The sequence below is a fragment of the Malus sylvestris genome, chromosome 15 (genome assembly GCF_916048215.2).
Source record: "Malus sylvestris chromosome 15, drMalSylv7.2, whole genome shotgun sequence".
Lineage (NCBI taxonomy): Eukaryota > Viridiplantae > Streptophyta > Magnoliopsida > Rosales > Rosaceae > Malus > Malus sylvestris.
This window is the reverse complement of record NC_062274.1, coordinates 12,955,936-12,974,804: the sequence shown is the minus strand read 5'-3', so window position 1 is coordinate 12,974,804 and position 18,869 is coordinate 12,955,936. Positions and strand designations below refer to the sequence as shown.

Sequence of the window (18,869 nt, the reverse complement as noted above, 5' to 3'; positions counted from 1 at the left end):
TTTTACAGGTCAAGCTTTTATGGGTCAAGCTTTTGTTGGTGAAGCTTTTATGGATGAAGCTTTTATGGATGAAGCTTTTGTGGTGGGCGAAGCTTTTGCGGGTGAAGCTTTTGTGGTGGGTGAAGCTTTTGTTGGTGAAGCTTTTATGGGTGAAGCTTTTATGGGTGAAGCTTTTATAGGTGAAGCTTTTGTAGGTGAAGCTATTCTTGGTGAAGCTTTTGTAGGTGAAACTTTGGAGTTGAATCTTTTGTTGGGTACCATGAATTGATTTTGCTTCACACTATCTTGATCAAGATAGTGTGAAGTTTTTGAGCATTTGTAGTTGTCCACCATTGATGAAGCTTTTGTTGGTGAAGCTTTGTTGGGTACCACAAATTGATTTTGCTTCACACTATCTTGATCAAGATAGTGTGAAGCTTTTGTGAATTTGTAGTTGTCCTCCATTGATGAAACTTTGTTGAATTTCCCTTTTTTTTTTTGGGAAACTAAAAATTTGAAAAAGTGGGAGAGACAACATATACAAATTTTGCTTCCACACTGTTGAGCAAGAGATTGTGATGCAAGCCACATCTTGTAGTAGTCGAAGGTTTGGATGAACCATATAAATTGAATTTGCTTCCAACAGTCTTGAATTTCCTTCGAAGGTTTGAGAATTGTAGTTGCCCTACATTGATGAAGCTTTTGTTGGCACCATAAATTGGTTTTGCTTCACACTATCTTAATTAAGAGTGTGTGAAGCTTTTGAGAATTGTGGTTGAACTCCTTTGATGAAGCTTTTGTTGGCACCATAAATTGGTTTTGCTTCATGCTGTCTTGATCAAGAGTGTGTGAAGCTTTTGAGAATTGTGGTTGCCCTCCATTGATGAAGCTCTTGTTGGCACCATAAATTGGTTTTGCTTCACACTGTCTTGATCAAGAGTGTGTAAAACTTTTGAGAATTGTGGTTGCCCTCCATTGATAAAGCTCTTGTTGGTACCATAAATTGGTTTTGCTTCACATTGTCTTGATCAAGAGTATGTGAAGTTTTTGAGAATTGTGGTTGAACTCCTTTGATGAAGCTCTTGTTGGCACCATAAATTGGTTTTGCTTCATACTGTCTTGATCAAAAGTATGATAAGCTTTTGAGAATTGTGGTTGCCCTCCATTGATGAAGCTCTTGTTGGCACCATAAATTGGTTTTGCTTCACATTGTCTTGATCAAAAGTGTGTGAAGCTTTCTACAAATTATAGTGTTTGCATTGTTACAGAGGAGAAATATTTGAAGCAGATGCAAGATGGCTGAATAGCTTGATCCTTGTATGCCATGCACTGAAGTTGTTGTTGGCTTGTAATAAGACTTTGTCGGTGACTATAACTCTTGTTGGGCATAAGTGATCCCCTAGTTGAGTTGTCAAGCTTGAGGGTTTTTGATTATTTGTGAATGCTAGGAGTTCACATGTACAAGTTGTACCACTCGTCTTCTGGTAGGTGGAATGAATGGTGAGTTGTTTTCATCACTTGGTTGGTGGTACGAATGTGAGTTCCTTCTTCCCCTGGTTGGTGGCATGAATGGCAAGTTGCCAAATGATATTAGAGTACGGGTTGTACATTTCATCACCTGGTTGGTGGCATGAAGATGAGTTCCTTCTTCACCTGGTTGGTGGCATGAGTGACAAGTTGCCAAATGATATTAGAGTACGAGTTGTACATTTCATCACCTGGTTGATGGCATGAAGGAGAGTACGGGTTGTACATTTCATCACCTGGTTGGTGGCATGAAGAAGAGTACGGGTTGTACATTTCATCACCTGGTTGGTGGCATGAAGATGAGTTCCTTCTTCACCTGGTTGGTGGCATGAGTGGCAAGTTGCCAAATGATATTAGAGTACGTGTTGTACATTTCATCACCTAGTTTGTGGCATAAAGGAGAGTACGGGTTGTACATTTCATCACCTGGTTGGTGGCATGAAGATGAGTTCCTTTTTCACATTTCATCACCTGGTTGGTGAGAATAAGGGTAAGGTGTCGAGGCATATTATAGCAAGTGTCGAAGACACAAAGTATGTTAAACCCTTTCGAAGCACAATTGGCTTATGTATAGATGTGTTGGAATGTATGATGTTTATGTATGAATGTGTTGGAATGTATAATATTTATGTATGAATGTGTTGGAACGTATGATGTTTATGTTGATTGATATGAGTGATGCTTATGAATGTTTTGCTATGCATGAAGGGATCCATGCTTTTGATATGTGAACCATGTTGGTTGTAACACTTAGTATCACATACTTTGTGTCAAAGTACGCATGTTGAAGTTCTGAGTTAGAGTATAAGGGTAGGTCAGTGTAGACCAAGTATTCCAGTGCTAGGAACGCAAAAGACTCAGAAGAAGTTGTCTGAATTCCTCTTCTTTAAATATTTACCGAATGACTTATGTGACAAAAAATCTCAAACGGTTGAGAGTCAAAACATTTGTAATGTGTATGCCTTTTTATAATAACATTTCCTTCAGTACATAGTCCTTCACTTTGAAAGAGTGAGGCTTGACCCTATAGTCATAATAGTCGACGGTACGTTCACCCATAGTTATCTTGATATGAACTTTTATCCCTCTTGTTGTAATGGGCTTGCTAAGAGTAAAAATCATTCCTTTTACTAAGAGACAGATACGTTTGGTGACTTAGCGAGTAGCTAAATGAGGCAGGAGATAATGCAATGGGTGTCTGAATGGCCAAGATCTCCTCACTTGGTAGAACTTGACTTCCACTTCCCACTTGTTGATAAGTGTTGACCATATAGGGGTTCCCTTGGTATGTCCTTGCTTCGGCGGATGCGTGGTTGTAAGCCTGTGCCATCACCTTAGAGTAAGTCTTCCAAGTGTTGGCATTGATCATGTACTTGAAGAAACAATCACGTAGGTCTGCCATGAAGGCCTTAAGGGCGGTCTTGTCATCTGCCTCAGCGCAACGAGAATACTCATGGCTGAAACGACCGATATACTCTCGTAGTGACTCGTCCGATTTCTGGTGAATAGTGTACAAGTCATCTGTAGAATGTAAGCGATCGGTCTAGAAGATGTGTTGAGAAACAAACAGTTTCCTCAGTTCCTTAAATGAGTCTACTGTCTCAGGTGGAAGACGGCAATACCAGTTTAGAGCTCCGCCAGTGAGGGTGGAAGGGAAGAGAAGACATCACTCTTCGTCGGTGTGCATCCGATATGCCATGATGGACTTAAAGAGGTTAAGGTGTTCAATTAGGTCCTCCCTTCCAGTATATAGTTGTAAACCAAGTTTTTGTTTTGTCTTCGCTTGAAGGTAGGTGTCGAGGATCCTCCTTGTGAGAAGGCCAGACCTGGGTTGGTTCCAGTCAGGTATCTCGGCTTGACGTTCGGCCTTCAACTTGTTTACTTTTTCAAGGAGCTGTAGGACAAAGGGGTCCTGAGTGGAGTTATATACCACTAGAATTTTCTTTCGTAAGTCTCCATCGCCTCTTGGAAATAGGAAATTTTGAGCAAGGGCGTGTGGTTTTTTCTTGGACTCACCGTACTGACTTCTAGGGCGAGTCTGTCGGAATATCTCAGAGTCCCATGTACCTTCATGTTCCTCTGGGACCTGTTGTTCCTTCCCTAGATTGGCAGCGGGCCTGGGTCGTGGGAGGGGACCGAGTCTTTCAGAAACCCTTGGGTCATTGATCTTCAAGCATATGTGGAGGGGATTCTCTCGACGCTGCTTTAAGAAGTCTCGGCAGTCACAATAAACGGCTTTCGATCCTTCCAACCCTTCTGCAATGAGGTGTCTTCCTCCACTTCTCCTGCTTCGGGTCGAAGCATCTGGGTTGAGAAAAGTCTCATGTTTATCAATATTTTAGTGATTAGCTCGCTCCTCATTAGGGATACCCATGTCAAAATGAGGTGACCCTCCGTGTTGGGAGGTACCCAGATGATGGTTGATGTCCACAGGGGCAACAAGCTCGCATGTTTGAATACGCCTAGTTTCATGGAGCGTCTCAAAGAGCTTCTCATACTACTCCTGGAGGACCTCATTCTTTATTGCTATCTTATTGTTCTGAGCTTCTAGCTTACCGACTTTAACTTTAAGAGCAACCCTTTTTTCCTTCCTTCTTTCGTTGGTTCGCACTAGGTGCATGAAGGGTGTCATTCTGTGTGTTGTGGCTTCCTTCGCTCCCCATGTTTGAGAGGGATGCCTGGTCAAAAGAGAGTGTACAAATGGTGGAAACCAGCTTGGCAAAGCTGAAGAGAGTGGGAATAAGTGTCGTTCCCACAGACGGGGCCAAATGTTGATGCACAAAATCAGTGAGGACTTTGGTACAACAGAAAATGTTAAGTTTGTGACCTTCGCTAGATTGCTCTGGTCACTAGTGTGGATAAGTATGTAAATGGATAGAGACAGGGAAGCAAACACAAGATGTACGTGGTTCACCCAAATTGGCTACGTCCACGGAGTAGATGAGTTCTCATTAATTGTGAAGGGTTTACACAAGTACATAGGTTCAAGCTCTCCTTTTGTGAGTACTAGTGAATGATTTAGTACAAATGACATTAGGAAATATTGTGAGAGAATGATCTCTATTTATAGAAGAGAGTTTCTAGTTTCATTCTGACATTGACACGTGTCGTATTGTGATTGGCTTCTGATGTTGACATGTGTCGCGCTATGATTGGCTTCTGATGTCGACACGTGTCATGTTGTGATTGGCCTCCTGGTTGGAGGGAAACTCTTATGGGTCCTTGATGGTATAACGTTGATCGGTGCTCAGTAGTTTCGGGATTGGTCAAGTATGGTACAAACAGCTCTGTTTTGGGCAATAATTACATTTAGCTCTCCTAAGTTTTACTTCGGCCAAGTATTTCTCCCCTTTTTCGTTGATTTGCAATTTTTTTCGATCACATAATATGTTGTAAAATGATCATAAACCCATCTACATTTTCTTGAATCAAAGTTACTTACTTTTTCATCTTCGCCCTCAGATTCTTCGCCGTCATTTTCAGGGTCACCTTCAATGTCTATTTCATTTTCTGAGTCAATTTCTATTGCCTCGTCTTCCGGTTTCTAAGGGGAGTCCCCCGTAGAAGAGTGACCAATCCCACTATGCTTGCTGGATTCTTCATATCTTGACTGAAATAAAATACAAAATGCTCATTATCTTAAATGAATGGAATGCACAGAATCTCAGATATTGATGAAGAAAATCAATTAAAATGAATCAAATGCTCAGATGTTGCAGAAGAAAACAAATTAAAAAATGAGCCCTTCTGACCATATGCAAAGGAAGTCAGAGATAGATAGATTTGTCTAACCATATGCAACAGTAGCACCAATCTACAACACACAAGCATTAAAGAAAGTATATATGTATACATCTTTCATAATGCACAATTTGTTTAAGTTATATATCAAGATAAGCATTGTTAAGCTCCTAGCACATCTATTTCCTTAAATTATTGACTGGTCATGCACTCATACAGATTCTATCATGTGTTTTAGAATACTTGCAGATTTTAAATTTACTAAATTTTAATTACGATACTTGGTAAACTCCAAACAAGACAATTTTGAACCAAATCAAGGCAATATAGTAAAATACGAACTGGTATGAGGATGTGAGTAAATAAAGAAAACAAAATCCAAAAAGAAGTAGGTGAAAACAAGGTGGTTCCTAAAAAAATTAATAATTTAGAACTTAAATTGATACTTGGGTGGTTCCTAATCTAGTTCCCCTTTTGATTCACAAACCCTATCCCTAAAATTAATTATAAACCCTAACCCAATTCCCCTTTTGAATCTTTGATTCAAATGAACCCTAACTCTAAAATTAATTTAATTACAAATTATTAACTAAACTAACTAATACAAGTTCTAAGTTTTTACCATATTAGCTGGAACGAAGAGCAAGTGAATGATTTGCCAAGTCTGTTTTGCAGAGCTTTTGATTTGCAGAGTTCAGGGCTTGCGGATGAAGGGGATCTGGTGCAAGCAGTGAGGTCACAGAGATGCAAGAAGTCAGGTCGCAGAGATGCAAGCAGCCAGGTCATAGAGATGCAAGCACTGAGGGCACTGATGTCAACTGTGGAAAAGATAAAGATGAGTTTTGAGAGAGAGATGAAGATAAGTTTTAAGAAAGAGAGAGATAGACTGATGTATCATGTATGGACTCGAATAGTAGTGCAAAATTGGATGACTAGTGCAGTTGAACTAATTAAAACATAACATTCAATATATGTTGCAGTTTCAATTTTGGTTTCGGTTTCTATTTCGGTGCGGTTTTGAAAACCCAAAACCAAACCGTTTTCTTTGTCGCGGTTCAGTTTCAAAACCACAAAACCAAACCATTCGATGCAGTCCGATTCAATTCGTGTTTCGTTTTCGATTTTCAATTCCAAATGCCCACCCCTACGGCCCACCCAGATGTCCCCGGCCCTTTCTCTCCCTCCACCGCACCGTGGCATACCTCCCACACCCAGCCCAGATTTCCCATATCCCTCCCACATCGTTCCTTTTATTAATAATTTATTCTCTCTCTATTTTTTTTTCAAAGTTTAAAAGGCACTCTTCTTAAAACTGATTTCTTTTATTTCATCCACATGGCATATATTATTTAATGGAGTTTGACGGCAAGGACTACATTGATGAATGGAAAAATAGATAAGGGATGAAATTGATGAGTTTGAAACATAAAAGACGAAACTGATGAGTTAGCAAAACATGAATCATCTGGGATAAAAAAAATAAAATAAAAAGAGTTTTAACGAAAAACTTTTGATATTGTTCACTTTTAACCAAAAACCACATTTTTACCTTTCCCTAATACTATTCACTACATCTTTATTTGTCATTTTTCATTAAAACTAAAAAAAAAAAATTGAATTTTTTATTAATTTTCCTTAAAAAAAACCCTTTACCATAGTATGTTGACCAAATGATCTCTCTTTAAACCAGCTCAAAAGACAACCCGCTCATGTCATCAGATCCAATAACTAATCAGATTTGAATTAGATTCCAGATGCATTAAAACATCTCACTCATCGCCAAACTCATTTATTCTGATATGAACAAGGGCTGTTGGGGAGGAGAAATCGAGCACATGCCCTATCATGAACTCAAAGATGAATATTACTATTCACTCGAGCTACAAGCCCTAACATCACCAAAATCCAATTTTAAATCGGATACTAGTTACACTTACGACCTAGAAGGCCGCTAATATTTTTCTTGGAGAAGTACATCAAACACTACAAAAAAGTCTCTACCTCTTACTTTCTTTAGAACTCTCAGCTTTTTCCACACTTTATGAGCATATATTCCAACAAATAAACTAAAGTGTCTCCCACCTCCACCGCGATTGTTTGTGACTGATAACTTTCATTGTCCGTCTGTAATCAACTGAGCTTTATTAATTAGTGGGATCATATAGCAACATACGCGTTTAATTAAATCATTCTTTCTTAAAAAAGCATATGAGAAAAACAAAAACTAAAAAGACAAAGTGCTAGCCGAGGAAGGCTACAAGGTCTCTTGTCCTCTAAGATAACCATCATTTGCTTCTTTCCAGAACATCAGTTAGCTTTTAGATTGTAGTGTGCTACTACTACATCAAATAATTCATGCAAAAGTTCAAATATTTAGCAGACAAATATTATAGGCTAGTATTTTTGTTACACAATAGTGATATTTTCCACAATGAGGCGGGGAAGTTGGATTAAGCCGTAATAATTTGATATTGAATTCACTATTTATGAGAGTTGAATCTAAAATTTTCACTTACTAGTACTGATGATTTGGTATTTGGATGGGACAAAAAGTTAGAAATATCTAAAATTGTCACATGTTAAATTGCTAAGAGAATATCATATATAATGTTGCTTTTTCTGCATGTAAAATGCATGTGAAGAATAATTGTGGGGAAGAAGAATATGAAATCAGGTTCTAATTGTCTTAAAACTTGAAGAAGAAAAAAAGCACAAAACACCTTTTAGAATTTCAACCTTGTTATATCACACCATAAATCTGAAGAAAATTGATAGCAACTTGGATTCCACCGAAATTTCTTATTATGGAAAATTAATTATCAAATTTAGGGCCCCAACATGTTAAATTAAATTAATTAGAACATTCTGCAGTAAAGTTTTTCATATGCAAATCCTTACTTAGTTGAGTTGATCCCACTACATCAACACTTAATTAACTAAAGTTCCATTCATCCCATTTCAGTACATGATAAAGCATTAAACAACAATAAAATATGCTGGACTTTAAAACGTTGTGTTGCTTCCAATTATTCACTTCTAATATTACAGGCGTGAAAACGAAATACTGACCATCGACTACCTAACGTCAATATTAGAAAAGAAAAGAAAACGAATGAGGAATAAAAAAAGAACAATTTGATACATGGTTATAGCTTTTGTAGTTTTTGTGGCCAATCATTGAAGTTGACAGATATCATATATTCGTTAAGCAATAAGCCAATAGCATTTTCTCTCTCTTATCTTGTGGCATAGGTAGGAAAAATGAAGTGCATGAGATTGCGATCCTTCAACTTCCATATATAAGAATCTTCGTATACTTTCTTTCATCTCTATATGCTCAATTCACTGTGAAAACATTTGAGAAAGAAAACAAAAATCATTAGGTTGGAAAAAAAGTTTCGACAAGTCACAAAGAAAAATAATGCTTTTGTTTAATATATAATGAAAAGATACTTTTAACCTATGCTATACGTTGATAGAAATTTTAACAAATTTATATGATTAGAACAACTCTTATACCAGCATGAAATGAGTGAAACTAAAATACATACAAGAGTTCTATCTTTTTATGAACTGCCACACAAATGACGGTGTGATCAATCACCCTTGCTCAAGTTTATCACACAGGTGGACACTCATGCAGGTGGGCATGTCGTGTCAAAGATTGGTGTACACTTATTCTAATAAGAATAAAATTCTTGGTCTCTAAAAATTGCATCATTTGTGAAGAGTATTAGGGAGAATGACAAGTCATCCATTTCAGTTATTGTTAAAGAGTGTGTTAAAGCTAAATGTAATTAATTGTGCTAATGGTTGTGATTAGTTGTTATGAGATTAGCTAAGGCAGTTAGGGGTATCTATGTAAATAGGCAAAGCCTATATATATCTTCACAATGTTCAATTCATTATTCAGTTAATACAATTGAAAACTTATAGAGGAAGTTTTCTGTTTCAATATGGTATCTTGCCATTTTGCTTAACAGCATCGATCCATCCTTCTTTCCACTCGATCAATTCTTGTTCTTCTTCTTCTTTGATTCTTCGATTCTTCATCTCCGACCTCTCTTGCATCTCGATTTCTACTAGATATGGCGGCTCAATCGTCTTCGCCACCAATTGGATCGTCTTTTCCATCGATCCAAAACCCTAATTCCTCTTGCAATCTAAGTCCTCTGAATTCCTACACCTCTCTTATGATTCACAACATTGGCAGCATGGTGCCAATTAAGCTAAAAAGATCAAATTATCTGCCATAACGCGTGCTGTTTGGTTCGATCTTCAGGCGTTATAAGCTTCTTGGTATCATTAATGATATTGAAGTTTGTCCACCGTCATTTTTGCCCGATCGTACCATAAACCCTGCCTTTGAGGAATGGTATGAAAAGATCAAAATCTTTTGATCTGGCTCAATTCCACGCTTTCTGAAGAAATTATCCCCTTTACGGTTGGGGCTTCATCTTCTCGAGGCGATTGATTGCTTTGATCGCATGAATCCGGACATCTGTGGTCGAATTCCTCTAACCAAACTCGCTACCATGTGTGCACATCACTCTGCAAAACCATCTCAGTCTTGGTTAATTGACTTAGGTGCCACCTCTCACATCACCAACGATGTTGCCAATATTTCTTCTCCTACTTCCTATACTGGCGAGGATAAATTGTATATTGACGATGGTAAAGGCATTTCTATTCATCATATTGGTTCATCATCCTTGCACACTCCTCACACTTCTTTTCAGCTGCGAAATGTTTTACATGTTCCTTACATGAAAAATAATCTCGTCTACGTATCAGTTTCTTAAGGATAATAATTGTTCATTGACATTTGACTCTTATGGATCCACTGTCAAGGATCGTATTTCAGGGAAGATGTTTTTGCAGGGACCGATTAGAGATTTTATCCTCTTCAAGGTTCCAACAACTCTTCTATTCCATCACATTCAGCTTTGCTCAGTCTTAAAGCTCATGTTAAAGTTTGGCACAAGCGTTTGGGTCATCCTTCCTCCTTTATTTTTAGAAGGGTAATATTTACTAATAAACTTGCATTACAAGGCAAGTCCACTGTTGATTTTTTCTGCTCAGATTGTGCACTTGCAAAGAATCATAAACTTCCTTTTGGAGTAGCTTCTTCAACAACAACTCAAAGTCTTCAACTTTTGCACTATGATCTGTGGGGTCCAACATCTGTTATAACCAATAGTGGTTTCAAGTACTATTTGCTTCTTGTTGATGACTTTGGCATATATAGCTGGTTATTTCCATTGAAATCCAAGTCAGATGTATCTTCTGCATTAGTTGTCTTCAAATCCTATGTAGAAAATTTACTTGGAAATAAAATCAAAATTTTGCCTTCAGATTTAGGGGGTGAATTTACCAGTCACTCTTTTGCATCATTTCTCAGTAAACATGGCATTTTACATCATTTCAGTTGTCCCCATACCCCTGAACAAAATGGTTGTGCCGAGAGAAAGCACATGCACCTTGTTGAGATAGCTCGAACTTTACTTGTTGCTTCTCATGTTCCTCATATATTCTGGTTTGAAGAATTCTCCACTGCCATGTATCTGATTAATCGACTTCCCATCTCTGGTATTTCAAAGTCACCATGGGAATTGTTATTCAATCACTCTCCACACTACTTTACACTCAAAGTGTTTGGTTACGAATGCTTTCCTTGGCTCAAACCTTATGTTCAAAATAAATTGGATGCCAAGAGAAAAGGTTGTGTATTTTTGGGATATAGTCTTCAACATAAAGGCTATAGGTGTCTTGATCCCCTCACAAATATAATTTACATCTCTAGGCATGTTGTATTTGATGAAACTGCCTATCCATTTCAGTCACTGCAATCTCAAAGTTCAAACCAAGATGCTTTGTCTTCAGAAAGTTCTCCATCTATGGATCTTCATTTTGGCAAATATATTCCTAATATCCCCACTACTAGTGCATCACCAACACCACCATATATCTTTGCCCTTATTTCAATTCCTCCGAGTTCATCATCTACTGGCACCATCTCAATACCTACTTCTTCCAGTTCTGTTTCTGTTTCAAAACCCTCAACTTTGCCACCAAGTCAGCCAAGTCATCCTTCTATCACTATTAAATCCCATCCCATGATTACAAGATCTAAGGCTGGCATATGCAAGTCTAAGTCTCAGGTTTATGTAGCAACAAAGCATCCTCTTCCAGTTGATCTTGAATATGTTCTTAGTACCTACTTGCAAGCTTCTAAGCATGCTCACTGGCGAGCTGCAATGCAAGATGAATACAATGCTTTGATCTATACTGGTACTTGGTCTCTAGTCCCCCCTCATCTTTCCCAAATATAGTTGGATGTAAGTGGGTGTTTCGGGTTAAGAAAAAGCCCAATGGCACTGTTGAAAAATATAAAGCCCGTCTTGTGGCAAATGGCTTCCATCAACAAGAAGGCATTGATATCCAAGAGACTTTTAGTCCAGTTGCCAAGCCAATTACAATTCGAATTCTTCTTACCCTTGTTGTTCAATATAATTGGTTTCTCAACCAATTGGATATAAGTAATGACTTCCTTCATAGAGACTTAAATGAGGATGTCTACATGCAACAACCTTCAATTTTTATTGCTCCTAACTTTCCTAGTTATATTTGCAAGTTGAGAAAATCTTTATCTGGACTCAAACAAGCTCATTGAGCTTGGTTTGATAAACTGTTTCAAGCCTTTCATTCTCTTGGATTCAAACAATCTTCCTATGATGCTTCCTTGTTTGTTCTTAATGGCTCTCACTTGGTTATTGTCCTTATGTATGTTGATGATATCCTAGTCACTGGTCCAAACTCTCAACTCTGTCAACATTCTATTCAACAACTCAGTTCTCGGTTTCCAATGAAAGATCTTAGTCCCTTACACTATTTCTTAGGCTTAGAGGTACACAGATCCTCACAGGGCATATTTCTTCATTAAACCAAGTACTTACTTGATATTCTCAAGAAAACAAACATGGAGAGTGCAAAACCTTGTTGCACACCTCTTGGTTCCAAGAAATTAGATTACAGTGGGCCTCTCTTGTCCAATCCCACTGAATATTGTTCCATTGTAGGTGATTTACAATATCTAACTTGGACTAGACTGAACCTTGCCTTTGCTGTGAACCAGATCTACCAATTCATGCATGCTTCTAAGAAACAACATCTTCAGGCAGCTAAAAGAGTTCTCAGGTTTCTCAAAGGCTCTATTTCACATGGTTTGTGGTTCACCAAGAGTCCAGTCCACTTTTCAGCATACTCTAATGCTGATTGGGTTGGCTGCATATTTGACAGGCATTCTACTAGTGGCTATTGTGTGTTCCTAGGCTCTAATCTCTTTAGCTAGAGTGCCAAGAAACAAAGTACTATTGCTCGATCATCTACAGAAGCTGAATATCGCTCTTTAGCTTACACAGCTACTGAAATCACTTGGGTTTGCAAAATTCTTAGAGATCTTCATTTTCCTCTACCTGCACTGCCTACACTTTGGTGTGACAACATCTTAGCAATATCCTTAGCATCTAATCATGTCTTTTATGCTAGAACAAAGCATGTTGAAATAGACTACCACTATATTTATGATTTGGTTTTGGCTAATCTCCTTAAAGTGCTGTTTGTTTGAAGTAAAGACCAATTAGCTGATCTTCACACCAAGTCATTCTCTAAAAGCAAATTCACTTATCTGTGTTCCAAGCTTCCAATTGGAACCAGTTCTGATTCCCCTTTTCGCTTGAGGGGGTGTATTAGGGAGAATGACAAGTCATCCATTTTAGTTACAGTTAAAGAGTGTGTTAAAGGTAAATGTAATTAGTTGTGCTAATGGTTGTGATTAGTTAGAGTAGTTATGAGATCAGCTAAGGCAATTAGGGGTATCTATGTAAATAGGCAAAGCCTATATATATCTTCAATGTGTACATTTCATTATTCAGTTAATACAATTGAAAACATACAAAGGAAGTTTTCTATTTCAATAAGGAACATGCAATAACAGAAGGATAAAAGCCAAATAGAAAACAGTCTAAATGCACACTAAAGAGTTAATTATCAAAAAAGATTTCAATTTTTATTTATTTTTTTTAAATTTGAAAACAAGATGGTGATCAAACCGCCAAATGTTCTTCAATATTTCATTTTCTTCCCACATGTAATTGAGGCTACGCAACAATATGCAGAGAAAATCTTTAGTGTGCTAAGAACACGGAGTGGTACACGTGTCACTATACAAATGATGAAATACTTGTGTTAAAAAATTAACAACTTCATAAAAAAATAAAAAATAAAAAATATCTCCCTCTATATATATAATGACACATGATGGTCACCCGTGTTCTTAATAGAATAAAAATTTCTTCAATATACAGGACCAAAGGACAAGAAACTGGTCCCATACATAGCGAAAAGATTCGGAAAGGATATCTTCTCTCATACATGTTCCAATATAGGACAGATGATTTTCGACGCGCCCTTAAAAAGTTCTTAAACTATATATTTGCTGTTGGATCATAGAAATCAATGAATAAACTTTTTCTTTTCCTTTTATTTGTCCTATTATGTCACTTTTAAATCATTCATGTTTTTTCTGGACATCATGTTCATCAATGCTCAATTGTTGAGTCGAACTCTCTCGTAGAGTTAGAATAACGAGCATAAAACGAGAATTTTGAAGTGTTAATATTACTTACCTGTCAATTTCATTGTGTTGATATATATCCATAGTTTTCCTTGCCAAACAACTCCAACTTGCTATAAACCTAACCCATTGACTAAAACTATAATTCATCAATGGGTGATTGATTTTGTTTAAATCCAATTATTTTCTCAACTAGATTATCAGAAAATATCTAAATTAAGATTTAAAATGAGTCTTATCACCAATGCCACTGATCATGTATGGTGCTGAGTCTTCTGACGACCAAGGTCGGTGTTGTGGGTCTACGAAGGGAAGAAGGATAAGCCATGTTTCTTAGATAAGCAAAACCTTATAAAGAAAAGGCTGATTAAATTGATTAGTTAGGTAAATAGGATCATCCTATGAGAAACCCGTCTAACCAGTGACTGATTTGATCATTCAATTTTAAGAAATATATAGACACATTATTTTATTTTATTTTTTAAAAGCGATCTTTTTACACTAAGGGGGATCAATTTAGCATCATAATGGGCTACCAATAATATGGTTTGAATTCGTCTTTTGCAATAATTAAATTTAAAATATCTCACTTACAAGTGAGTATGAGTATCATTACACCGTAATACTAAGTAACTATATGGACACATTATTAACAATCAAAATGTCTTATCATTAATTATCAATATAATTTGATGTGTTTATCAATAATAAATTACATAATAAGTAACTTACACATCATACTCAAGTAAAAGTTTTCTTAAAGCAAGCGTGTGAGATTGCACAAACAAACAAGTTGATTCTAACGTGACATCCTCTTATGTTTCAATGGGTAATACTAAAAAGATTAAATTTTTATACTAAATTTGTAAATTAAATAATATATCATAAAAAAATAAGCATATTAATAAATTAATAATCTCATTATTAACATCTACATTATTTAATTCACAAAATTTTAATTTAAAAATTTAGCCTCCCAAACCTAACTTTTCTCAACTGGGAGCAGAAAAGTAGTCAAGCAAAATTCCGCCCAAACCAAGTAGCAACCAGAAAACCAAAAAAACCAAACCAATTAGAGCATGAGTCGTAAGCAAACACTCCTACACTCTCAGGGAACTCAATAAAAGCAGCAAAACGCCCCAAAACCCAACCCCTTACCTCTTTGATCCTCCCAAAACGGTCGCCAAAACCCCCGTTCTGTTCATCTTCTCCTTCTCCAATCTTACTTTCCTCATCAAAGGAGCTTCCTTTCTGCAAGAGGAAGGCAAGGATGGAGGGAAAAGAGTAAAGGGTATATAGGCATTGATGTCTTATGGCATGCCAGGGGAAGAAGAAGCACTGCATTGAATTTGAAGGGTCCCTACTTTTGGATCTTTGCCGAAGCTTGAATCTTTTCTTGCTGGGTTTTTTTCTGGGACCATGAAAAGCTTCTGGTTTTTTGCTCAGTTTGTTCTCGTCTTCCTGGTGTTCTTCCCTCCAATTGGTAAATTTCTTTCTTTGGTTTGAATTTGATCATAGATTGTTGATTTTTAATTGATTTGTGGAGTTGGTATTGATTTTTGACCGTTATCTGCTGCAATTTGATGAATTGGATGGTTGTAGAACAGTAGAGTGCGTGTGTGTGTGTGTGTGTGATTGTTTATAGTGGAAAAGTTTTATCTTTGGAAATTGGGTTTGAGTATTTTGGTGATTCTTGACTTCGATTGCTCGATGATAGGTTCTTATTGTATCGATTGCTTTCTGTTGAAAATATTGGTAAATCTTGATAATTGGGCCTATATCTGTGTCTTTGTAAGTGAGGATTGATTGGCTTTCTCGTTTATTGGTTATCTGACGTTGTTTTTTGCAGTTTCCTCAGTGAAAAATATTTAAACTTCTGGGTTTCTGTTTTTTTGTTTGGTTTTAATTTGTTTCATAATTAAGAAAACAAACAATATTGTAAAGCCTTGTTCTTGTATTGATTTGATAGCATGACAACTTGAAACATATTAATGGAAGTCTTCGGCTTATTTCGTATGTATATCATCATCTGTGGTGGGGGATTATGTACAAGATCAACGTTTCTGTGGCTCACTGCCATATTTTACCCTTTTTTTTTCTTTATTATACAGGTTGGCCAAAGATGTCTTATTTATTAACAAGTTTTTTCTAAACCATTTAGAGGGATTGGTTGATGACCTTTTCATAAGTTGTATTATGTATTGAAGCTTCTCGTCAACTAGTAGCGGTTATGAGCAATCTGATAATTCCCCAGTTGGTGTACTTCTCCTTTTCAAAGTTAAATGCACACGATACGTACAGTCTTTACAACTTGTTAGAATCTTGAAGAAGAAAAATAAAGTAAAATCTACTATTTTTATCGTTTCAGGAAAAATTGAAAATTTTTAGTTTAATGGTTCCATTTAAAGTGGTGTGCTTTCGAAAAATTGTAGTGTAATATGCTGAAATTGGTTCTGTAAATATCTGCGTGGTTTACTACAGAAAATAGTTATATTAGTTTGAGTGTAAAACATGGAACTTAATACCTTTTCATCGTTTTTCATTACCACATGACCACATGATTGATGGTGCTGTCTCTGTTATTTCCCAGCCTCTGTGGCGGTGCAAGCATTCACTGGAGCATATGGAATAAATTACGGAAGAATTGCAGATAACATCCCTTCTCCTGATAAAGTTGCTACTCTTCTCAGAGCAGCAAAGATAAAGAATGTCAGGATATATGATGCTGATCACAGTGTTCTCAAGGCTTTTAGCGGGACTGGGCTTGAGTTAGTGGTAGGGCTTCCAAATGGGTACCTGAAAGACATGAGTGCCAATGAAGATCATGCAATGGATTGGGTTAAAGAGAATGTGCAGGCGTTCCTTCCCGACACGCATATCTGTGGGATTGCTGTGGGTAATGAAGTTTTAGGTGGGGTTGATTATGAATTGTGGGCAGCTCTTTTGGGTGCAGTCAAAAACATCTATAATGCGATAAAGAAACTAGGATTAACTGATGTAGTTCAGATTACTACTGCACATTCACAGGCCGTTTTTGCTAATTCTTATCCTCCCTCTTCGTGTATATTTAAAGATAATATTAAGCAGCAGTACATGAAGCCGCTTCTGGAGTTCTTCTCAGAAATTGGGTCTCCCTTCTGTTTAAATGCTTACCCATTCCTTGCCTACATGAGTGATCCGGAGAATATTGATATTAATTATGCTCTGTTCCAGAAAACTCAAGGAATTTACGATCCAAAAACTGACCTTCATTATGATAACATGCTCGATGCTCAGATTGATGCAGCCTATGCAGCATTGGAAGATGCTGGGTTCAAAAAGATGGAAGTTATTATTACAGAGACAGGATGGGCTTCACGTGGAGATGACAATGAAGCTGCCGCTACTGTAAATAATGCAAGGACATACAATTATAATCTACGTAAAAGGCTAGCAAAGAAAAAAGGGACCCCTATGCGGCCAAAATTTGTAGTGAAGGCATACATTTTTGCCATTTTTAATGAAGACTTGAAACCGGGACCAACTTCTGAGAGAAATTTTGGACTGTTCAAGCCTGATGGGACGATTGCTTATGATATTGGGTATCGTGGACTTGTATCATCATCTGCAGATTCGTTGCGGTTATCTTCAAAGGTACAAATTTTCTTACCTCCAATCAACTAAATCATCTGAATGCTAATGTCTTGAAGATTGGGTTGCTTGTTTTGGGTTTTCCCTAAAACTAAATGAAATATGGTTTGAAGAAACAATGATTAAATTCAAATTCCATTGCTTTTCCTTAGATTGTCATTGCAATGTTTTTGTCTTTGCCTTTAGAAATAGGGTTAGATTAGATGCATAGGAAACATATAAAAGCATTTCGGTTTAGAATTGAAATAGGAGTACAAACACCATAACGAAAGGTGCCTAATAAACTGAACAGTAGGATATCGACCTCGATATGAAGATGTGCGCCTTTGTGATCCTCTAAAATATAAAAGAATTTATGAGATTTTCATCACGAAAGCTTTTTGCCTTGTGTAACATTTTTGAATTTCAGCCGTTGTGATCTTGCTAAACAATTTCAACGATTTTTATTACCTGAGTTACTATATTATTGGAAGAGCTTCCTCGTCTCATTGGTTTCTTTATGTACGCTATGTTACAGGACATTGGAGCTCAAGGTTGGCCTCGGTTGCAATTCTTGATACTATCAATTTCTTCTGCAGCATTGCTTCTGTTTTTAGGTAATGATTGAGCAAAGCGGGCAGCAGCAGTCGGAGTACAAACACCATAACAGAACCGATTCTTAAGTTTCGTAAATTATGTGCTAGCAGCTAGCTATTGCTTATTAAGTATATCCTTATGAGGAAATGTATATCAGTTTTGCTTCTTACAAATCACTATTCTTCCATTACCTCAAAGGTTCTTGGGGTTTACATTTTATGATGGAAGAACTGTTTAAGCTACCGAAGCTAGGATTAATTATTGTTTCTAAGATGGAAAAACTGGAAGATAAGGAGAGAAATGAATTTAAAGCACATTTTCTCCTTCTACAGACGGTTGTTTATTTCTGTCAATTTGTGTGCATGAGGAGAAAAATGGTTTATGAAAATCACATCCCGAAGAAGTATCGTTGGATAAATGATGGGAAAAAGAATGTCTACGGAGTCATAATGTTCGTATTAATCAAAGCAGGAGAAAATTTTGTCACTCATTATGGATTACAAGGAAGACTTCCATTGTTCATTCGTAATCATAATGTTCGTCGTATTAATCAAAACACTAATGGCAGCCACGACATATTAAAGTATAATAATAGTAATTAAAAATCTGCTTGTCTTGAAACGAAAAAGTCATACAAAATTAATGATGACAAAATAATATAAAGTTGCCAACAAATGAGTCACGCAAAAGGAGGAGATAAACAATAAAAAAACTTCCAATTTCTTTCACATTACAAATTTAATATGCTCAAAGGGAGTATATACATTGGCTCATATTATAG

The 18,869-nt window shown here is 36.8% G+C and overlaps 1 protein-coding gene across 1 annotated transcript; it reads left to right on the top strand.

Moving 5' to 3' along the window:
• The first annotated feature begins 14,889 nt into the window (after positions 1–14,889).
• Positions 14,890–18,417, top strand: LOC126605512 (glucan endo-1,3-beta-glucosidase 14-like). Its single transcript, XM_050272920.1, has 3 exons — positions 14,890–15,365; positions 16,473–17,515; positions 18,030–18,417. Exons 1-3 carry the CDS (start codon positions 15,302–15,304, stop codon positions 18,117–18,119), a joined length of 1,197 nt encoding a protein of 398 aa, XP_050128877.1. The 5' UTR covers positions 14,890–15,301; the 3' UTR covers positions 18,120–18,417.
• The last annotated feature ends 452 nt before the right edge of the window (positions 18,418–18,869 follow it).